This window comes from Enhydra lutris, unplaced genomic scaffold (assembly GCF_002288905.1).
Source record: "Enhydra lutris kenyoni isolate GAN:26980312 unplaced genomic scaffold, ASM228890v2 scaffoldscaffold55, whole genome shotgun sequence".
Taxonomy (NCBI): domain Eukaryota; kingdom Metazoa; phylum Chordata; class Mammalia; order Carnivora; family Mustelidae; genus Enhydra; species Enhydra lutris.
The window spans coordinates 4,251,414-4,274,592 of NW_019154139.1; the positions used below are offsets into that span (position 1 = coordinate 4,251,414).

Genomic DNA, 23,179 nt, shown 5'->3' on the forward strand with positions numbered 1-23,179 from the left:
GCATCCCAAAGCCTCTTCTGCCTGCCCACCTTGGGCCTTCAGGGAAAGCTGAGAAGGAGCCTTGAAATTAGCCATTTATATCAGCCCATTTTACAGATGAGGAAGCTGAGCCCCAGAGGGAAGGAGACGGCTGCTGGGGGTGACAGGAGCTGCCAGCAGCTGCCCCCCGGGTGCCCACTTTAGCTTCTAGGACCTCACAGCCAGCAAACCCCAAACACCATCCAATGACTGCACGCACGGCCCGTTTCTCAGGACCCATCGTCCAGATGTTCCGATAGCCTCAGTTTCCCTAACCCTCACCACCCCCACTCCGATGGAAAATCAGACCCCTGTCCCCACCCTCTAGAGAAATAATCCGACCCCTCCATATGACATCGACTCATTCACCCACCTTCTCACTCCTTCCTTCAGTACATCTCTATTGAACTCAGAATCTTGGGAAGGTTTTATTAGAAGCATTCCCGCAAGTTGGACCAACGTGCCCTGTTCCCCGGGTGGGGTCAGGGCGTGAGCACCTGCTGTGCGCAGACACCCCCCCTCCCCACCCTCACCCCCCACTGTCCCCGGGGTGAGGCCAGCTGGGACAGTGTGGCCGCCTGGGGGTAGAGCCCGGGTTCAGTCCTGGAGCTTGCTGGTGTACACCTTGGCCCGGTCCAGCGGCGGCCCCCGGTTCACAGATGTGTACGCAGCCTCCGAGGTCCCCAGGGAGCTAGGGACGGCCTCCTGCGTGATCTGGGAGTCGTGTGTCGTTTCCCTGTCCGAGCTGCCTGTGTCCCTGACCAAGGGGACGAAGAGGGCGAGGGTTAGGGGCACCAAGCAAGTCTAAACTCCTCTAGCTGGCCGGGGAGTTTCTACTTAGACACGGCTTTGCCGGCTGCCGTCTTGGGCATGCACAGCAAACAATGCCCAGACAGAACGGAGCAGTCCAGGTGGGAACCATGGGAAGGCTTCCCAGAGGAGGGGACAGTTACTCTGCCCTGAAGGAGGAGGGTGGGGCTGGGAGGCATTCCAGGCATGTGACAGGAAGCGCTGAGAGTTCTGAGGCCACAGTGGGAAGTCTGGTGGGGCTGGAGCCGGAAGGGGACCGAAGAGGGATAAATGCAGGAGCCAGGCCACAGTCAGGTAACAGGAACTTGGGTTCCCGAAGGACGTGTTGTCCAAAAGGAGGGAGGGACAGAAGTATGTCCTCCCACTCCCAGGTCTGGCCAGACAAACCAGACTCTTGGTGGCTAATCTTATCTATTATTTGTGTTTTTATTACTTATTACTTAAATGTCAGAGGGCAACCTGATTTGCAAGTTGACTGCCCCCTACTCCATCCTCCCTGAGGCGTTCCCAGCGACTGATTTCTATGTGCACTAATTTCACCTACTCCGGGAAGCTTTTCCATCCGCTCTCCCCATCCACGCTGGGACAGGCCCCCTGCCGTCCTCAAAGCCTCCTGGGGGCTCCCTCCCCCTGGCTGAGAAACGCAGGATTCGTTCCCGTCCCAAAGAGACTTTGCTCCTGCTGCCGCTTCCTCCGGGAAGCCCACCCTGGTGCTCCAGGTGGGGCCTTCCTCACCTTCCTCTGGATTCCCACAGCACCCGCTGGAGCCCCGACGCACCCCCTGTGCCGGCCCCCCAGGATCAGAGGATCGTGAGTGCACCTGACACCCACCAGGTGGCCTGTTAGCTGCTCCAGACACACACAGGAGACCTCGAGTCCTGGTCCAAACACACACACATCGGAGCCCATGGGAGCCTCAAGAGACCAGGGCTCTGGTACCAGCTCTGTTTTAACTGGCTGTGTGACCCTGAGCCACCCTTAACCCCTCTGGCCTCAGTTTTCCCACCTGTCCAGTCAGTGGGTGAATCATGACTAAAAAAGCTAAGAGCTGTTCAGGGTCCAGATGCCGCCTAAGAACTCTGTGGGGATCATGTCACTTAACAGTCATGACAGGAAGGACAAGACGTATTAGTATCCCCATTTCCCAGATGAGGAAGGTGAGGCACAGAAGGAGAGGTGTTAGGGCTGAGCCCCTCCCTACCCAGCCTGATGACCCCAGGACACTGCTCCCCTCTCAGCGGACCCCCACAGGCACGCCCAGGATGGAAGGCAGCTCCCTCGCCTTCTGGGGTCACCCCCACCTCGGAGGACCCTCTGGGTGGAGTGTGTCCAGGGTGGCCCGGAGTCTTGCCCTCCAGCTGGCAGGTACTCACAAAAGGCTGAGGACGACGGCACCAGCAAAGGCGACAAGTAGGAAGAAGGGCAGGGAGCCCAAGATGGACGTGATGACGACCATGCCTCCGCTTCTCCGGCCGGGCCACGTGTCGATTGCTGAGTATGGGGTGACTGAGGGGACACAGGCCCGCTTAGCCCTCAGATGCTGCACCCCCAGACTTCTCCCAGGAACACCCTCCACCCCACACCACCCTGGCAGCCACAGATCTCAGGATGAAGCGGGGACCCAGGTCAGAATCTGCCCCCCCCAGGTCTGTGGTGCAGTTACCTTGCTCGCCCCACACCCTCTCGCCAACTCCCTGGTCTCCTCCTCTTTTAACTGTCTTTTTAGTTTTAAACCCTAAACAGACTCAACTCTGGTGAAATGGATGGGACACGGACCAGAGCAAGTAGAGATGAGACGACGGGCCCCGGCCTAAGGGAGCCGGGTGCCCCACAACCCCTACTCTGCTCTGGCCCGTGTCACCCTTCTGGAACTAAGTGGACAATTTATAGGTTGTCCCATGAGCTGGCCGCTTTCTGGCCATTCCCATGTAGACTGGACGAGACCCGCATTCTTTAGATCACTCACTGCCGCGGAGGGATTTCGAGTTCCTGTCAAGGGCATTTGACTCCAGACTCAAGCCTACAGGTCTGTCGGGTTCCAGAGGGCACACTCTCCCCACAAGCCGACCTCAGGCCCTGCCCCAAAAGAGCCAGGCCAAGCGCTTTTGTCTGGATTACTCCAAGGAACCCTGCTGGGGAGGCAGAGCAAGGATTTTTCTTCCCATTTCTCAGATGTGGAGACTGAGGTTCTGAGGGGGTCACAGAGCAGTGAGGCGCAGAGGCTGGGCTTGAACTCAGCACTCATGGTCCCAAGGCAGCCCTGTTGTAGGGGGACCACAACACACGGGCGTGCCACTGGAAGGGCGGGGAGGGGGCCACCCCGGCCACATGCACACACACATCTGTCTACACCCCTCACTAGCTGTGTGACCTCAAGCAAGCTGTGAGAACTACTTCGTGCCCCATAAGCTTCCCATGGTGTGGGGGAGGGGGGGTGCTCTACAGGTTAAATTCTCAGCTCTAGGCTGAGCCCATCCTGGCATGAAGTCTCATCTTGGGGGAGAAGGTTCTAAACTTAGGGTTGGGTGCTGTCAAGGTTGCTGTCGGAAATCTCTTCCATTGCCCCTCAGGTTCAGCAGACACGGTTCTGGGTATAAACCTCGAATGCATGTTGAGAACCCGGATGGAGGCTTGAGGAGGGACAGGGCAGGGCCACAGGCAGGTGCCTAGGCCTCGGAGCCCACCGCCTTTAGGAAGCCCACCCAGTCTCCAGAGAACGGGGTGGAGAGGTGGGCAGCACTCCTGCTCCCTTCCAGGCTCACCCCTGCACTGAGTCCTAGCCTCCGGAACCACCCAGAACCCTCTGGAGCCATGTCACGTGGCTGTAAGGCCTGGACAAAGGGGCAGGCTAGGATGGAAAGGCAGGGTAAAGTCCATGCCCCTTGGAGGCAAATGCCTTGACTTCAATCATGCCAGCCTGCCCTTCACCTGCCTCCACCACAGCACCCGGGGGATTTCCGGTCACATCATCTTAAGATACATTCTCCTCACCAACCCACTGGCCTGCCCGTGACTGGGGAGACTTGACTGAGTGACAGCCCGAGGGTCGCCCCCCAGCCCAGACCCACTACTTACGCCGGTTGGTGCGGATGGGGTCTGACCACAGGGTCTGGTCCTGTACCAAGCCTGTGGACGTGTTGACAAGGACGTACTTGAACCTGCAGGGAGATGGAGAGACAGGGACTTCTGTCTACACTGTGTGCCCGGCCACAGGCAGGTGAAGGGATTGGGGTGATGGGTGTGGGGGGCAGAGAGAATCCTTCTAAAAGATGGAAGCCATAGGGTGGGCTCTGGGCAGCAGGACAGTCCTGGGCTTGGCCATGGCGCTGTTACCCCCTATTCCTGTCCCTGGACACTTTCCATGAAGACTTCAGCAGCCCTCCTCTTAGCTCTCCCTCTGGGGCCCCCGTTTCTCTATTATCTGCAGAACGAGTATAGTGTATCTGCTGAATATTGACTCATTTATCCTCATAGCATTCTTGCCTTCCACCATTCCCAGCCTGGTCCTTGGTATCCCAAAAGGGACTTTAAAAAAAAAGGGGGGGGGGCGCCTGGGTGGCTCAGTGGGTTAAAGCCTTTGCCTTCGGCTCAGGTCATGATCTCAGGGTCCTGGGATCAAGCCCTGTATTAGGCTCTCTGCTCGCAGGAGCCTGCTTCCCCCTCTCTCTCTCCCTGCCTGCCTCTCTGCCCACTTCTGGTCTCTATCTGTCAAATAAATAAATAAAATCTTTAAAAAAAAAAAAAAAAGGAATAATATTTATCCCCATCCCAACTGCCCCGGGACAGGACTACCCTTTTATGTAGAAAACCCCAGCTGAAAGTCACTAATCATAAAGGAAGATCAGCACAAGATTCCCACCTGAGGCCTCAGATACGGTCAGTTTAAAAAGACGGATGGTCTGAGAACTCGAAACCAACAGCCTCTCACTTAACACTTGAAAGAAATGAAGACCCTTCAGATCTCTACAGCTTCCAGTGTTTTGCCTAATCTCCCATTTCTCTGGATTTGAAGAGGAGAATTCCAGAAGCTGGGATATGTGCCTTGTGTCCCCCACTCAGGAGGCTGGAGGAGGTAGGTGGAGGGGGAGGTTTTCCCACATTAAGAATAAGGTCAGAGGTCAGAGGTTGAGGATGGGGAGGAGACACTAAGGCTTTCATCCTGCCCTGCGGCCGGGGCCAACGGGGAGGCGAGCCCTCGGTCAGGTTGGCAGGTGACCGATGGTCTGGGCCCCAGGTGTGCCTAGCAGGTGCAGAGACTCAGCCTTAGGCGTTTCCATGGTAACGGGAGTGGGTGTACCGGGCGAGACCCCATGGCCATGGGACTCTGCACGGAGAAGAAATGAGTGTGAAAAGGAATCAGGGACCCTCTGGGGTCGGGGATGGGGGTGGAGGAGGGGGAGGAGATACAAAAGCACAGGCCAGAAGGAGGCAGGAAAAAGCGAGGATGATGCGGGAGCTGGAAAAGCCTGGAGTGTGGCTCGAGTTCGTGTGAGGCCGCTGCTTCACGCAGTGACCCCCTTCCCTCTCCGGGCCAGCTAGTTTCCTCCCCTGGCGGATGACGTGCATTGCGTAAGTGACCGCCACGCGGGGGATGAGCCGGGACCAGACGCAGAATTTGTGGAGTCGTGCAAAATGGAAACGCAGGCCCCCTGTTAAAAAAAAAAATGCAGATCTCAAAGTGGCAGTGGTGGAGGATTCAGGCAAGCAGGGGTCCTTTTGAGCGCCTGGGGCAGGTCGCACGGCCCGAAGCATGTCCCTTCAGGAGACCCGGGATGGTCCTGGCATAAGAAATGAGGCCCCCCCTCGCCGCACCCCTCCTGGGTCTTCCTGAGCAGGGGCTGGGGCATAGCGGCCCCTCCCCCGTGACTGCTCACACCCACCTGTATTCCGTGGCTGCTGACAGGGGCGGGTTACAGGGGCCCCGGAAGTTGGGGTCTGACAGGCACGTCCCGTTGGCACCCACCCTGACGAGGTACGCATTCAGGATTTCCGAGGCCCGGGCCACGTCCCCTAGGGCATCCAAGCTGGGCAAGTCGCTGCAGGGGGACAGGTCAAAGGCCACAGCCTTGTAGGGGCCTGTCCTCCCTCCCTCCGTCTGCTGGAATGTGGAGCTCAGGGGAGTCCTGCTGTCGTCCTGCACGGAGGCGTTCCTGGAGCTCGCTGTAGGGACAGCGGCAGCGGTGAGGCTCCTGGCCATCCCGGGCTCAACAGGACTCCCTCAGCTTGTCACCCAATCCCCGAACATCCTCTGAGAAGTGTGGTGCTGGGCCCCGGGGTCCCAGGCAGGGTCTGCCTCAGGGGCTCCCTGCACGTTGGGGGAGACAGACAGCAGCACCCCTGGACTTCGGGCAAGAGGAAGGCCCCTCCTTCTGCAGACCAGTAAAAGCTTACAGGTCCTCCCACCCCGACAGACTTCCATCATTTCCCTCCCCCCCAGAGCGCTGGCCCCGACTGTGAATGGGAGAGAAAGAGCCCACGGTGTGCACACACTGGGCCCGGGCCCAGGAGAGGGCCCCGAATGAGCTCCTGCACACGTCCGGCTACCAGAAATGCAAGAGGCTGTCACTGGGTTCCTTCTCCCAGAAGCCAGGATTGCTCCGGTGAACAGGCGGGGCTGGCCCAGAGCACGCGAGTCCAAGCGCATGGTTCTCCTGACCAACACCGGCCGTGCCCCACCTGGGCAAGCCTGGGGAAGGGCTGGGGCTGGAGGCACCACAGAGATCTGGGCTCGCTTTCCAGCCTCTGCTGATTCCTGGCTCTGTGATGGGACAGATGTCTTGCAATGTTAGGGCTAAGGAATGCAGAGCACCGAGGGTCATGTATGTGCTCAGTGACCGGTGCTGTCTGCACTTCTCCGCTAGCTGGGACATCTCTGGGGCAAAGAGGAACGTGTGGCTGCAGCACACAGCCCAGGGCTGGCCCAGAGCAAGCACAGCGAGGTGCATGGCGGGAGCTGAACGACAGAGCGAGAGCGTCCCACTACCTGCCTCCTTTCCTCCTCCCTGCACAGGCCAATTCCCCTTTCAGCACAGCCCAAGTGAAGCAGAACCCTTACCTAGGTCGACAAGGACATAGAGGTAGATCTCATAGGTGCCGTCGAGGGCTGCTGAGCTGTCAAACGTGCAGAGCGGCTTTTCCAAGGCCACAGTGGTGAGGGTGGGGTTGTTGGTGGCAAAGGTCATGCTGGCCAGTTGGGGCTGGAGGTTCACACCTAGAGGAGGCAGTGAGGACGGGAGCTGATCTCCAGTAGAACTGTCCACACCCGCAGGCACACCCTGTGCCACCCCCATGTCTGCATACAACACTGGGCACCTAGGGTGTGCGGGCCCTGGGGTTCGACCTCCCCACGGGCCATCTCAGGAATCTGTCTCACACCCAGGCAGCTCCCCAGCCCTCACCAGCCATCCTCCCCGCCCAAACCAAGCAGTCCAGACTAATGGCTGCCTTCTCTCCCCACCCATAGACGGCCAGTTGCCAAGAACCCCACTGCCTCTCCAAAGCATCTCCTCACCCAGTCAGCCCAGTCTCGGAGTTCTACTCTTTTCACTGGGACCCCAGAAACCAGCCTCCCCCCCCCCGCCCCCGGCCTTTGCTCTAACACGCAAGTCTGACCCTGTCACTCTCCTGCTGGGCCCCTTCTGTGGCTGCGTCTGTCTCTCACAGCACCCATCCAGGGACCTGTGACCCATGAGCCCTGGAACCCCCACCCAAGGAAACTTATTAATCAGTGTTGTCTTTATTATTAGTATCTGAATCCCCAGAGCCTGCGGCATGGCGCAGAGCAGCATCCTGCCTGTTCCTGAGCGAACACGCGAAGTTCCCGTCCCCAAGGCCGTGAGCCACCCCGGCTCCTCTGAGGACAGCGGGAGGGTCAGGGCTCTGGACTCAGCCGCCCGCCCTCCCAGGGCACAACCCCTTCCCCCTTCCCCGCTCACCCACGCCAAGCCGCAGGCAGCCGAGGGCCAGCAGGGCCCAGAGCGGAGGCATAGCCCGGAACACAGCGCGGGAGCGAGAGCGCGTGGCGCAGGGGACCCGGGAACCCCGCGCCTTTCATGGTCCGCGCACCTGGCGGCCCGGGCCCTCCCTCGGCGCGCCCGGCCCCGCCCTGCCCCGCCCCGCCCCGCCCGCGCCGGCCAATCCCCGGCCCCCTCGCGAGCTATTTGCATACGCCCCGCCCCACGACGTGACCGAGGGCCCACCTGCCGGGTGGGACCTCTCCCCGCGCCCTTACCATAGCGCCGAGGGTGCGCCGCCGGGGTGGGGTGGGGTGGCGCTGTCCCGACGTCTGGGATGCACAGGGGGCGGGGGCGGGGGGCAAGACATCCCCTCTTTGAGCGGCCGCTTCCACCCTGTGAAATGGGGGCGCTAATTCCCGCAGCTGTTTATGGAGACCCCACTAAGCGCCAGGTGCGGGCTGGGCTCTGCTGAAGATGGAAGCGGCTAATCGGAGAAGGTGCGTCGCGGAAACCTTCCAGTCACGGGCCTGTGAGCCCTCCGGGGACCCCAGGGTGACCCTTTGGGTTCACAGGTGCGAGGCCAGGGCGGGAACGGGCTCCCGGAAACGCCCAGATGCGAGGAGCGCAGTCCTGCCTCCCAGCCCCTGCTGGTTCAAAAGGCCTGCTCTCAGGGGGAGCGCTTGAAAACCGTGCTGGGGGCTTCCCCTGGCCTAGACGGTTCCTTCCGGCATCGGGAATCCTGCTTTTTCTCCACGAGTACCTTAAATATTACATTTTACATTTCAGACATAAGTCAGTGAGGATAGGAGAAAACTGAAACTGGAAACCAGTAGAAAGTAAGGAATCCAGGTACAACACGAAGGTCATAGCCCCATGTACAAAAACTCCGTGTGAGAGACGCCGGAAGGCTCATCGGACTGTGCTGGCTTGTAGAGAGCTCTCTAAGGGCGAAGAGGGCTCTAGCAGGACCCCGCTCCGCAGGAGCCAGGCAGCCGGGAGGGCAGACGGTTCTGGAGCGACCCACGGTATCCTAGAACTGGGGTCAGGACTCAGGCCCTCACTGCAGGAAGAGGGAGATTTGGAAAGGAGGAGGAAGAACTTCTGGAGTTTTGAATTCGCAGTCTCCTTGTGGCAAAATAACAACTCCTGAGCTCTTCTGTCTGCCCCAGTGACTCCCAAGTGGCAGGAGCCCCCACTCAGCACTCTGGGTCGTGAAACAGCAGTCCCCAGTAAGTGGCACCAGGACCCCTTGGAGACAGGGTCACTCCAGGGCCGGGACAGGGAATGTCAAGAGGATCCTAGATGCTAAAGTGCTAGAAGGTGATGAGGGGATGTCCGAGGTACTGGCACAGAAAGGGCTTGAAGAGGCTCCCAGCGGCGCCGTGGAATTTGCACACAAAATAAATGGTGGAAGTAACGTGTTTAGCCCATTGGATGAGACTTGAATCCATGAGTCAATACTGGTACTTTTTTAAAAAGTTGTAAAAGAGGGGCGCCTGAGTGGCTCAGTGGGTCCTGGGATCGAGCCCTGCATGGGCTCTCTGCTCAGCAGGAAGCCTGCTCCCCAATCCCCCTCACTCTCTGCCTGTCTCTCTGCCTACCTGTGATCTCTGTCAAGTAAATAAATAAAATCTTTTTTTAAAAAAGTTGTAAAAGAGAACATTTTTCTTCAAAAAACACCAGCTAATAAATGTACAAGGAATGCCAGAACATAAACCAGCGTTCTGCAAACATGCTGGTAATAATGGATTTCAGGAAAGCATCTTCTCAATCAGTGTGAAAACCACAGAGGAATGAATTTTAAGGACCAACAGGTGCAGGAATCGGGGTGTCAATTTCATGAAGGACTCGAACCTCACGTGACCAGGAACGGGGTGGACTGACCTCGTGAGCTTCCCGGGTCGTGCCTCAGAAGGCTCGGGACCATCTGGGTAATGCTCCCATCCAAAAACTTAACCCTGAATCCAAACAAAAGGAAACACTTGGACAAATCCAAATTGAGGGTCTTTCTGCAAGCCAGCGGGCCTGGATGCTTTGAAATGTTCTATCAGCAAAGGCAGAGTTAGTAAACACGAAACAAAAGGATGAGAACCGTTGTAGATTGAAGGAGACAAAACAACTCACTGCCCCTTGCAACCCTTGGTTAATTCTTACTAAAAACAACCTGTAGGGGCACTTGGGTGGCTCAGCCGGTTGAAGGGCTGACTCTTGGTTTCGGCTCAGGTCATGATCCCAGGGTCTTGGGATAGAGTCCCACATTGGGCTCCCTGCTCAGCAGGGAACCTGCTTCTCCCCCCCACCCCTCTAGCCCCCTCCCAAATATATGGATATTTATTGTATTGTTCTTGAAATGTGTCTACAGTTTGAAATTTGCCCAAGTAAAAATGTTTTTAAAAAACAAACGTGTGGGGACCTGGGTGGCTCAGTGGGTTAAAGCCTCTGACTTCAGCTCAGGTCATGATCCCAGGGATCTGGGATCGAGCCCTATATCGGGCTCTCTGCTCAGCAGGGAACCTGCTTCCTCCTCTCTCTCTGCCTGCCTCTCTGCCTGCTTGTGATCTCTGTCAAATAAATAAATAAAATCTTTAAAAAAAAAAAAACAAAACATGCTGCTCCTGTCTCTGGGCCTCAGAGATATGGGGAGGGGTCCAATCGTCAGAGCCCTGACATGCGGAGTAGATGCTCAGATCCTTATCACCCCGGGACAGAATGTAACAGAAAGTCTCTGCCCCAGAGATAAGGATCTTTTGGGCAAAGCAGTGGGGGTTCCTCTAAGAATTTTTATGGGCTGACATTTCTCGTCCAACGATTGTTTGTGAACCTGGACTTGAATAGGGACTGGCGGAGCTGATCACGAAGGTTCAGCCCAGGGTCACCCACGAGAGGGAGAAGACCCCAGGCACATTGGTCTTCTCCCAGACCCTGCAGTTTCTCATGAAAAACATACAAAAAGTCCTCCGGTCTCTTGTCTTGCCCAAATATGGCAAGAACATCTGGGGAAAAGAGTTAAAATAACAATCTGCTAAGGCCCCAAAACATTCTTGGAAAAAAAAAAAAAAAGCCTTGCATTTATAAACAAGTCTGCGCTTCAAAGATGCTGACTTTTGCTTGGCCAGTTCTGAAGAGGGATGAGTGTGGGAGAGGGTCGCCGTGGTCCCTTCACCAGGGAGACTCCCAGGCATGTGTGCGTGGAGGGAAACGGGGGACAGGAGGGACCCCCAAACCAATCTGCTGCAGCCTCGCACCCCAGGTGCACATTCCAAGAACACTTTTGCCAAAAAAAATATTTTTTTAAATTTTCCCTTTCAGATCAAGCAAAATCCAGGGCACCGAGCTTTGAGTCTGACTTTAAATCTGCTTTTCTACCTCAGTGCCTCAGACTGTCTCTGTGAACCGTGGCCCGGCTGACATGCTTGTCAGGAGGCCACCAAGCAGGAAGTTCTGGGATGTGAAAGGTTATGCAAAGCCCAGCCCTGCACAGTCCTCCTTTGAATTCGAAACATGGGGAATTTATGGGTTGGAAATTTTTGACCCAGAAATGTTTCTCCCAACACCAGAGAGGCCTGATCTGGTTTCTGCTACTCATTTTTTAAGGGGTCAGAGATGCTGTGGGTAACTTTCGCCCCCGGAGGCTCTCTCTGGCTTTTAGTGTTTCCTATATCCGAGAGGTTCTGAAAACCAAACTTTCCAATGTGCTCAGATTCAGTCCCCTTGACAGCAAATGAAATGAAATGCAACCAAAGCGCCCCAAGCCCCAGGCCTTGGGGGCTCAGGGGTTCACCCCTAGCTCCAGGTTGTTCTCAGCCTCCCTCTCTCTCCCCCAGGCTCCAGACACCTGTCCTGCCGAGCGTTCCCAACTTGGCAGTCGTGAAAGACCCTGCCCCCAAAGCCTTTGTTTCTTTTTCGGGGAATCTGGGCTAGCAGGTGAACAGAGGCAGGAAATGCGGTCGGGGGTGAATGCTCTGGGACTGGGGTGCTGGACAAGGCTGGAGTTTCCATGTCTCCCACCGCCTCCTGGCTGCCGCTCACTGCGCAGCAAGGTCAGGCCTGTCCTGCCCTCTCCCAGCTGCCCCAGTCCCCCCTTTCTGGCCCCTCTCATGCTGAATCCAACCTTATTCAGCAGCTTTGTCCTGAGTGCCTACTGTGTGCTGGGCACACCAGTCCCCCAAGCGACTTGAATCTGTCTCTTCCTTCCCCATCCTGCTACGCTGCCTGGTGCACCGTATTAGTTTGCTGGGGCTGCGGACCCAAATAGCATAGGCGGGGCCTGAGCCACAGACACTTGGTTTCTCAGAGCTCTGGAGGCCTGAAGTCTGAGATCAAAGCGTGGGCAGGGCTGGTTCCTCCCAGGGCCCCTCTCCTGGGCGTGTGGACGGCCGTCCTCACCCCGTGTCCTCACATGATGTCCCTTTGTGTGTGTCTGTATCCTGACCTCCTCTTTTCCTGAGGGCCCCAGTCAGGCTGGATGAGGGCTCATCCTAAGGACTGTATTTTACCTTAATTACCTCCTCTAAGGCCCTGTCTACAAATACAGTCATGTTCTAAGGTCCTGGGGTTGAGGGCCTCAGCCTATGGATTTGGGAAGGGACACAGTTGACTGGACAGGTGGACATGTCCAGTGACCCCCAGGTAGGAAATAGGGAAGTGGATTTTAAACTTAAGTCATGGGACCCCATGGGACCCTACACGGCCCTGCCTCTGCCTGGGTCCATTCTCTGACCTGTCACCTCTCCAGAAGCCACAGTAGCATTTCTAAAGTATAAATCCGGTTGTCACCTCCCTTGTGTAAAGCCACCCAGAGGCCCTCACTGTCCTCAGGACACAGCGTCCAAGGCCCTGCGTGGCTGCTCACTACAGCGAACCTGCCTGCCTCCCCTCTCACCCCTTACCACTGGCACCAGCCCCACTGGACACTGGCATGTCCCCAAGCTCCCCACGCTCTCTCTTGGCCTTTGTGGATCCAAAAACAAGGGCTTTCTCTGTTGTGCCCAACTTTGGTGTCAACAACTAGTGCTTTCTCAAGTCCCCTCCCCTGGATTGCTACCCTGAGGCCCTTTCTGCACCCACTGGGACCACTGCCTGGGGGGCCTGGGCTGTGCTTCTGCATGGAGGTCACCTGTCCTCCAAGCCCAGCCCCAATCCATCCTCCTCCGGAATTCTTCCTTCCGTGGCTCTCCTGCACATTACCTGTGGACTTTGATATCATCATGCCTTTGGTGTATCTTCCTCCCCCAAGCCCCAGAAGAAGAGCCCCTCCCAGGCCATGATAGTGTCCTCTTCCCCACGATGGCTTCTGTGCCCTGCCCAGGGCACATGCCCATCAGTGTTGAATGAACAAGTGAAAGAATTTTCAAATGAACAGAAGTAGAAGAGAAGGAAGACTTTCCAGGTGCCAAGCGTGTCTCGGTTCACAGCAGACTCTTCTGGAAGGAGCTAGATCGTGGCACAGAGCAGGCTGACGTCAGCATAGGCAGGAGGAATGTTTACAAAGTAGACACATTTTTGCAGGATGGGCCACCAGGACTTGGGCTGATGATGGGATATAGGGAACAGGTGAGGGGAAATTGAGGGCGGCCTACGTTCTTGCCTGTGGGACTGGAAGGAGGGAGTTGCCCTTAACTGAGATGGGCAAGACCATAGGAAGAGTGGGTCTGGAGGGGAGAGGGAATCAACACATGGGTTTTAGAGGCAACCCACAGAATGGGAGAAGATATTTGCAAATGACACTATAGACAAAGAGCTGATATCCAAGATCTATAAAGAACTCCTCAAACTCAACATACATGAAACAGATAATCACGTCAAAAAATGGGCAGAAGACATGAACAGACACTTCTCCAAAGAAGACATACAAATGGCTATCAGACACATGAAAAAATGTCCATCATCACGAGCCATCAGGGAGATTCAAATCAAAACCACATTGAGATGCCACCTTACACCAGTTAGAATGGCCAAAATTAGCAAGACAGGAAACAACATGTGTTGGAGGGGATGTGGAGAAAGGGGAGCCCTCTTACACTGTTGGTGGGAATGCAAGTTGGTGCAGCCGCTTTGGAAAATAGTGTGGAGATTGTTCAAGAAATTAAAAATAGAGCTACCCTATGACCCTGCCATTGCACTACTGGGTATTTACCCCAAAGATACAGATGTAGTGAAAAGAAGGGCCATCTGTACCCCAGTGTTTATAGCAGCAATGGCCACAGTTGCCAAACTGTGGAAAGAACCAAGATGCCCTTCAACGGATGAATGGATAAAGAAGATATATGGTCCATATATACAATGGAATATTATGCAGCCATCAGAAAGGATGAATACCCAACTTTTGTATCAACATGGATGGGACTGGAGGAGATTATGCTGAGTGAAATAAGTCAAGCAGAGAGAGTCAATTATCATACAGTTTCACTTACTTGTGGAGCATAAGGAATAACACGGAGGACAAGGGGAGATGGAGAGGAGAAGGGAGTTGGGGGAAATCAGAGGGGGAGACGAACCATGAGAGACTGTGGACTCTGAGAAATAAACTGAGGGTTTTGGAGGGGATAGGGGTGGGGGTTGCGTGAGCCTGGTGGTGGGCATTCAGGAGGGCACGGACTGCATGGAGCCCTGGGTGTGGTGCATAAACAATGAATCTTGGAACACTGAAAAAAATAAAACCAAGTTAAAAAAAAAAAAAAAGAAGACATGGGTTTTAGAGCTTTTCATTCCATACTTCCCAGTTGAGGCTCTGGAGCCCAACAGTGGAAAGTAGCTTGGCGGGGCCACCCAGCCACCCCGGGTTGGTTGGCTCAGAATTGCTCTCCCTCTGCTGCCTGGAGGATGGGGGAGTCCCCACTGGCCCCTCACCCGGAGCCAACCTGGGTGGGTCAGAGCCAGGAGAATGAGCCCAGGCCCTGGAGGGAGGAGGAGGAGCATTTTATCTCCCAAGTACCTCCCCCTCCCTCGTGTCCCTTCATCCCTGTACCAGCTTGGGTGGGCCTTTGGTGTCTCCCCCCACTGCACCCCCCTCCACTTTACAGAGGAGAAAACAGGACCCGTGTACCCCGGGGGATGGCTGAGCACTGAGAGCCCAGACTCCAGGCCTTGGTCTGCTTTGGAGGCTGCTCAACCCTTCCCCAGCCCCATCCATCCCAGCCACTGCCTGGCCAGCAGGAAGGGGCCCCCCTGAGCATCCAGATCCACCAAGGCGCAGAAGGCATAGCTGGGGACAGCCACACAGCACAGCCCCAGCAGGCGGGCTCAGGAGTCCCTGTTCTTGCCCCCATGTATGCTTCTGCGTTCTGCCGACATGCACGTGGGGGGTCTGGCCTCTGTCTGCTGCCTCTCGAGCTCAGATACAGAACGGTTCCTACTGGGTGTTCTATGCCCCTGCCCTTTGGATGCTGGAGACACCCGGCCTGCAGCCGCACATCTAAAATGACTTTTTCCTGTCCTGTCCCCACCCTAAGTTAAGCCCCATCAGGGTACCTGAGATGCCCGACAAATGTCTTCTTGTGAACCCGTGAATGCCTCGGGCCTCCCTGGACACTTCCCTGGGGAGGCTCGGAGGCATCCAGGTTAAGCACAACCGCCAACCCCGCTGGCTGCAGCTTTGGGCCCCCAAAGGGCTCGCTGCACAGTGTCCGCCTTTGGAAACGGTCATCATCTGTCCCTCATGGGTCTGCTCAGAGGATGAAATAAACCGGTGTAGACAGCAAAGGACTCGGCTGGGAGGATTCGCTGAGACAGTGTGTGTAGAAGGAAGGCTCCCTGGGTGGTTGCTTAGCAGCGTCTTCCTAAACTAAAATAACTACAAGAGCAAACTCAGCTCCCCGAGTGTACTCGCCACCTGGTTAGCGTGGGGTAGCCAGGCATGCAGCCGGCAGCCGCCATGCAGGACCCGGCAGAGCTAGAACATTCCTGTCCCTGCAGAAGGTTCTGCTAGCACTGTCTGGAGGCCGGGATGGCCGTCCGTGGGGCCTCCCACGGGGATTCCATTTATTGGTTAGAACGGGAACAGCCATAAGAGGTGGGACACGGGAGAGCACCTGTGACAATGGCTTCTTCTAGGATAAGGCGCCTCCCTCATTCCTTCCCTCAAATGAATATGCATTTAGCAAGTGCGTATCAATGGCCTGCGACCGTGCACTGGGGATACAATATCCTGAACGACCGTCGTGGGAGGAAAGACACCCCGCGCTCAGGATGCTTTATAGTAGGGAAAGGAGACATTTGTCAAATAATCAGACAAAACACATCCCCAAAAACCCACCCCAGGCTAGGGAGAGGCTATTGGAATCTGGGCTGGGATTCCTTCAGGCTGGCAGGACAGGCTCCCCGAGGGAGCGGCTCCTCGGCGGGGCTCTGGGGGATGAGGTCTGGCCAGGCAGAGGCTTCCAAGAAGCCCATGCAGGAGAGGACTGCACGTTGGCAGGACACATTTAGGACTGCACCCCAGCAGGGGGTGGGGCAGCCCCTCCTGCTGCCCAGGACCCCCAGGCCTCAAGGGGCAAGAAGAGAGTCTGCTGGAAGACAGCAGACCCAGCTCCTGCCCGTGACCTCCACCTCCAGACCAGCTGTTGGGAAGATGAAAAGGGATCAGGAGGGGCAGATGGAGGGAGTCTGGTCTTTGCCCCTTCCAGGGGAGATGGCTGGAGCACCACGGGAAGTGACAAGCTAAGGGTCTCCTCCCCAGCTTTTGAGTTCAACTTTCAAATCTTAGATTCTAACGTATGGCTCTAGCAAATGTGAACACTTAGGAAAAAATGATTTTTAGGGGTGCCTGGGTGGCTCAGTGGGTTAAGCCTCTGCCTTCAGCTCAGGTCATGATCCCAGGGTCCTGGGATCGAGCCCCGCATCAGGCTCTCCGCTCAGCGGGGAACCTGCTTCCTCCTCTCTCTCTGCCTGCCTCTCTGCCTACTTGTGATCTCTGTCAAATAAATAAATTAAATAAATTAAATAAATTAAATCTTAAAAATAAGTAAATAAATAAATATAATCTTTAAAAGAAAAACTATTTTTGTTACGGAGAATTTAAAACACACAGAGAAGTAGAGCTAATAAAATATGTACGTAGTGCACAGCCTCACCAATGACCAGTACTTGGCTAATTTTGTTGATTTAAAATTTTTTTCATCATGGAGAATTATAAATATATACAAAGGTAGAGCGATTTCACAATGACTCATGAGTACCCATCCCCCAGCGTTGACAATGATGGACATCTATCGATCTTATTTTGCTCATGCCCATTTGCCCATCCCCTGAGGTGATTATGAAACAAATTCTAATTTGCAACCATTGAAGTTACAGAATGCTGGGTTATTCTAGGAGTCCTTGCCTTGAGCAAGAAAACATCTTCAAACAAATGTATTCTTTATTGATACAATAATGGAATGAGGGATAAGACAGTGTAAGCATGTTCTAGTATGGCCCCCCTCCCGGGACATTATTAATGGTAACTTTGTATCACTATGGGCATGGTTCTTCATAGAGTCAGTCCTCTTTAATCAAGCAGGGTCAGTTTTCTTCCTTTGATCTTCAAATTGTCAGAACCTTAGCCAAAGGGAGCCCTTAAGTAAGCTCTGGCATCCTTGTAACATGACCCCAATGATTCTTAAGAGTCTTTCTTGCCCTGTGGTTCACCATAGCATTCCAGGTCCAGCAGGTGGCTCCTAGCTCACCCATAGGGACGTGGGGACATGCCCGTCATTAATGGTTGGCTACTGTAGTTATTTGAAACATGAGTTTGTGTCAATATTTCTAATGTAGTTCTAACATTCTTCTATTATTTGATTCTATAATTGCATCATCTATAATGCATCTATAATGCATCAAATTAGCTGGACCACAGGGGCCAGATATTTAGTTAAACATTATTCTAGATGTTTCTGTGAAAGTGTTTTTTGGATGAGATTATCATTTAAATCAATGGACTCCCAGTAAAGCAGTTTACCCTCCATGATGTGGGTGGGGCTCACCCAATCAGTTGAAGGCTGAGATAGAACAAAAGACAGACCTCCCCTGAGCAAGAGCGAGGTCTGTCTCCAGCTGGCTCCTGGATTTGAACGTCAGCCTATCCAGATCTCCAGCCTGATGGCTGCCCTGCAAATCTGGGACTTACCAAGCCTCTACCATCGCATGAGCCAGTTTATTAAAACCTCTCTCCCCCGTCCTTCTCCTCCCCAACACCCTGCTGCAGCCAGGTTTGTCCGCAGGACCATAAGACACCTTCTAAGGATGCTCTATCCAATGCCTTTCAACAAGGGATGATTCTGCCCACGGGAGACATGTAGCAATGTCTGGACGCACTGTTGGTTGACACCTCTGGGTGACGAGGAGGGGTGCTGCTGGCATCTAGGGAGTGGAGCCCAAAATGTTTCTAAACATCCTACAGAGCACAGGGCAAGTGCACACAAGAATGTATGGTCGAAGTCTGAGCTTAGACTAGCGAGGCAAACCTCGGCTGAAAGCACGGAGCAGGACCACAAAAGTGGAAATAGAGTCAACTGTGATTATAACTCCAGGAAAAACCAGTCCCAACAGCGCACCATCTGGGGAAAGATAAAGTGGGTTAGGCTGGAGAGCAGCGTCCCAGAGATCTCTCTGCCCGAACCCACGGAACTCACCCATTTAAAGTGCACCGTTCGGGGCGCCAGAAGGCTCAGCCGGTGAAGCATCTGCCTCTGGATCTCGGGGTTGTGAGTTCGAGCCCCACGCTGGGTGTAGAGATTGGTCACTTAAAAATAAAATCTTAAAAAAAAAATAAATGAAATATAAAGTGCGTAATTCTGTGGTTCTTATTTGCAGGGCTGTGCAATCCTCACCACGAGCAGACATCTTCATCACACCCCAAAGAAGTCCCATAACCGTCAGCGGGCGCTCCCTCCCTGTTCCCGCTCTCCCTGGCAACCACGAGGCCAGTTCCCGTCTCTAAGGACTATTCTGGGAGCATCATATAATTGGCATCACACACTATGAGGCTTTTTGCGGCTTTCTTCTCTCACCGAGCACAATGTTTTCAAGATTCATCCATGTCTTTTTTTTGTAAGATTTATTTATTTGAGAGAGAGAGAGAGAGAGAGAGCTGGGGGAGGAACAGAGGGAGTGAGAATCTGAAGCGGACTCTGCACTGAGCACAGAGCCAGACACGGGGCTCGACCTCACGACCCCAAGATCTTGACCTGAGCCGAAATCATGACTTGGGCGCTTAACCAACTGAGCCACCCGGGCACCCCCTGTCGTAGCACCTATCAGGACTCTGTCCCTTTGCACAGCCATATTCCGTGATATGGCCAGGCCGCGCCGTGGTCCTTCCCGCTTTGTGCACTGATTGGCATTTGGGTTGTTCTCACTTCAAGGCCATTAAAATTCCTGCGGCCGTGAACTTCCGTGCACACGTTCTCGCGTGGACAGGCGCGTTCTCTCGGGTAGACACCTGCGGCAAAATGGCTAGGACGCGTGGTTACTGCTAGTCAACCCTTCGAGGAGCTGCCGGGCTGTTCTCCACGGCGGCCACACCGATTTGCGTTCTCAATAGCAGTGCTCGAGGGGTCACTCCCCCTACATCCCACCCACACTTGTTACCCGATGTCTGTCTTGTGTATCACAGACACCCTAGCAGGCGTGAAAGGGCATCTCATGATGCAGAGAGGTTCGCAAGACCTGGGGATCGCACTGTTTGGTTTGGAATATCTCAACGGCTTCCTGTGTATCTCAGGAGAAAGTCCAGGATCCTCCCCTTGACCCTCCAAGCCAGGCGTGCGTGGCCTGTGCCACCGTGGACATGGCTCCCAGGCGCCCCTCCCACAGCAGCCTGGCCTCTGTGTTGAGCTCCAGATACACGAGCCAGCTCTCCTCCACATCAGGCTGCTGCTGTCCTCTCTGCCTTTGAAGGCTCACCTGCTCCCACCTGTCCCCTCCCCTTTCTGTGCCAGACTCTTGTCTAGTTTTTGACAGCTTGAGCTGAAATGTCTCTCCCTCCCTCTGGGGACCGATTCCTGACCCGCATCCCACAGGCTCTCAGCATCCCAGGCTGCTGCTTTGCTGCCTTCAGAAAACATCGCCCTGCTCATCAGTCCGTCCCCCCACACCCACCCCTGCCTGCCACAACAACCATTTGTATCGGGCTCCCTATGTCCCCAGAGCCTGGGACGGTGCCTTAAATGAAGGAAGTACAGAGTACAGAGCTCTTAGCGCAGAGCTGGAGTTGATGGGAGCGCGAGCAGGAGATGCTCGATAGGGTAAGATCTTCCCTGCTCGCCTGCTCAGACCTTGTAGCCAGGCCTTGGCTGGTCCGTGCCCTCACTAACCCCTGCGGACAGAAGGGTGGCCCGGAACGAGTCAGGGTCTCGTGTACTCAGCACCTGCGAGGTGCTAGCTAGGGGCTGATCAAAGAATTTTCTACCTCCTCTCTGGTTCTGACCATAGCCTCTGTGGTAGGAGTTCTTGTTATGCCCATTTTAAAGGTGGGTATGTTCGATTTCCTGAGACTGATGTAAAAAACCTCACCTCAAACGGGAGGCTTACAACAACAGAAATTCATCCCTGCACGGGTCTGGGGCCAACGGCTGCCATCACGGTGTGGGCAGGCCCGTACTCCCCCTGGAGGCTCCTGGAAGAATTTGTTCCTCGAGGCTGGTTTTCAGTTTCAGGGTTGGCTGGTGGCCGCCAGGCTCTAATCTCTGCTCTGAGGGTCACATGGGCTCCTTCCCTGTCTCTGAACTCCCTCTGCTTCTCTCTGATAAGGAACATGTGATTGCATTTGGGACTCACACCGATAACCCAGTATAAAGTCCTTCTAGAAACACCCTTAATTAATCATCTTTGTCCTGGAAGGTTCAAGGCCCAGGTTCTGGGATCAGGAGGTAGAAGCATCTTTTGGGAGGCCACCATTCAGCACACCACAGGCCACGGTGCTGGGGTGTCAGAGCGGGCCCAGGAGCACCACAGTGGGACCCCTGAGCTCGGGTCTCCCTGGGGCCTGCTCACTCCCCGGGGACAAGACACCAAGCCCGCCCGAGGGACAGGGCGTCATGGCTGGTCTGCTGATACTGGAGAGGCGTGGGGGCGAGTGCACACTTCCGAGCTGGGAGCACCCGCACCACAGAGGTTGGGAAACCCCGCCTCTTGGAGCCGCAGATGCCCAGACAGGTGACCCCAGAGGGCACCACTGCGGGGCCCCCCCCAGGTGCCACGCTCTCCTGGAGCTTTCCAGGACTGACCTGTTGAGGGCTATCTGAGGTGTATTTGTTTCTTGTCTGTGTCCCTGCATTAAACATAACCTCCCCAAGGGCAGTCTTGGTGTCCCAGGAGCAGCGCCTGGCCCACAGGTGTTGAGAGAGGCAGGTTGTAAGTGGCTGACCCCAGATCTTCTGGGGAAGGGGGTCCCACCATCCAGTCTTCCTAGGTAGACACTCTTCCTTGGGGAACGCTCAGGGGCCAGGAACCTGCCTTCTAATCTGGGAGGGGTGGAAATGGTAGCTTGGGCCCCTTCTGCTGGTCCTAGGCAGGGGGGAGGGGAGAGGGGGAATGCTGGTGCCCTCCCAGCAGAGAGAATGGAGCGGGGAAGCCCAGGGCCTGGTGCTCAGCCAGAGTCCAGCCCCAGCATTGTTCTAGAACCCAGACGTCCTGTGTACCACAGAGGACCGGCTGACCCCACTCCTGGTGGGGACTCTCCTCCTTATGCAGATGCCAGCCTTCTCTCCATGTCCTTGAACTTCTCCTTCATGCACACGCGGAGGGACCCGGTTCTCTGGAGTCTCTTCTTATGAGGACACGAATCCTATGGGATCCTGGCCTGCCCTTCTGCCCTCCTCTAACTGAACCACCTCCCCACCCCACCCCCCAATATGGCCACACCGCCACACGGGGGTGGGGGGCGCTAGGGATGCGGGATTCACCAGCACGTTCCTTCAGCGCACAAGCACCATCCCTCTGAGAGGCTGGGCCCGGGGCCAGGCGGCTCAGGGGAGGACGCCGTAGCTCAGAGCTGGGGCCGCACAGCTGGCAGGTGGGGGGCCAGAAACTTCCATCCAAGGCCGTGGGAAGCCAATGGCCCTGCGCGCCGCCCACTGCCACAGCCCAGACTCATTCATTCATTCACTCATTGCTCACTCATTCCTTCCTCCTCTCGGCCCATGCAGGAAACTCCCACTCCCTTAAATCTGGGACAAGGGATGAAGAGTCCATGCCCAGGAAAGGACAGGAACACCCCCCTCTTCTCCAAAGGATCATGACTCTGCCCACCCCTGTCCTCCTCCAGGAACCGTCAGCTAAGGGGACAGGTGTGTTCCCATGTGTGGTCGGGGGTACAAGAGAAGGGCATGAGGACACAGGTCCAGGGAGCCAAGGCATGACGGCACAGGCCTGCCAGGCCCCGGGGCGGGGACAGCCTCTCCTTGGTCTCTCACGGCCCTGAGCAGGTGATGGGCAGACCCTCCACTTAGGTCACAGCAATACTTCTAAGCGACCCTTCCGAGCATCTCCTCTGTGCTGGGCCTTCCCCCGAGCGTTAGGCAGGTGCTGTCTCGTTACTCCTCCTGAGAATGGAGGTCGGGGCGGGGACTACCTTTGATATCACCACCCCATTTGCCAAATGAAGAAATAGAAGCACAGAGAAGTTCAGTAACTCACCTAAGGTCACACAGTAAGCCGGAGTCGGAGAGGGGACATGAACCCAGCGAGCGTCCCTCTGGTTTTTGTCACGCATCCCCTACACGGTGCCTGTGTGACCAGAGGCCGGCAGGGACCCTGGGGAGCGGGAGTCTGAGCGTTCTAGAACGTTCAGATCCGCTTTTGCAAAGCCGTCTTGCCCACCAGGCATACCACGTCTGTCAGCTGCCACTCCCGTAGGCTCAGATCACACAGTGACACCAATCATTACACAGACCACTGGAACCCTCTCTGGTTGATTAATTGTGAGAAAATAATTTCCAAACACCTCCGAGTCCCTTACTACTGCTCACAAATTCAAGAGGCGTCTCAACGACGATCCCCCACCCCAGCCGAACGCTCCTCTGAAGCAGGAGACCGCAGGCAGAGATGCCGAGAGGGTGTCCTGGGGGAGGGAGCAGCCAATGCAAAGTCCACCTCGCCTTTAGAGGTGGGGAAACTGAGGCAGGGTTCAGCCCACAGTCTAGGAGGGCACGTCCTCGGGGTTACAGACATGAGATGGGATGGGGGTGGGAGCCAGGGAGCCCATTCCTGAGCATTCCTAAGCAAGGAGGGGTGGGGGGCCAGGACGTCCACCACTGATGACCCAGCAACGCTCCCAGATTTATTCACCTGAACACCACTGTCAGAGTGGCCATTCTGGGGTGATGGGTGACCCAGGCCCAGCCCTGCCGGAGGGCTCATCATCTTACCTCCTGGGAGATAGGAGCAGTGACCGACAGTGTGAATGGGGTCCCAGC

General features: G+C 55.6%; 1 protein-coding gene across 2 annotated transcripts; it reads right to left on the reverse strand.

Moving 5' to 3' along the window:
* Positions 1-615: 615 nt before the first annotated feature.
* LOC111157691 (uroplakin 3A) lies at positions 616-7,815 on the reverse strand. Of its 2 annotated transcripts, XM_022519318.1 has the most exons (6): positions 7,764-7,815; positions 6,884-7,039; positions 5,709-5,988; positions 3,904-3,986; positions 2,202-2,334; positions 616-775 (listed from the first exon to the last, which is right to left on the reverse strand). In XM_022519318.1, the coding sequence occupies exons 1-6, from the start codon at positions 7,813-7,815 to the stop codon at positions 616-618; spliced, it is 864 nt and encodes a 287-aa protein (XP_022375026.1). The 2 variants fall into 2 exon arrangements, with proteins under 2 accessions (XP_022375026.1, XP_022375027.1); XM_022519319.1 differs by lacking the exons at positions 3,904-3,986; positions 5,709-5,988.
* Between the last annotated feature and the right edge of the window lie 15,364 nt (positions 7,816-23,179).

Bases quoted from the DNA above. Each gene is read 5' to 3' on its own strand.
- LOC111157691 (XM_022519318.1), bottom strand. From the start codon at position 7,815: ATGCCTCCGCTCTGGGCCCTGCTGGCCCTCGGCTGCCTGCGGCTTGGC. The intron at 7,040-7,763 runs GTGAGCGGGGAA...TGCCTCCTCTAG, and splicing joins CTGCCTGCGGCTTGGCGTGG to GTGTGAACCTCCAGCCCCAA. The intron at 5,989-6,883 runs GTAAGGGTTCTG...CTGTCCCTACAG, and splicing joins CTATGTCCTTGTCGACCTAG to CGAGCTCCAGGAACGCCTCC.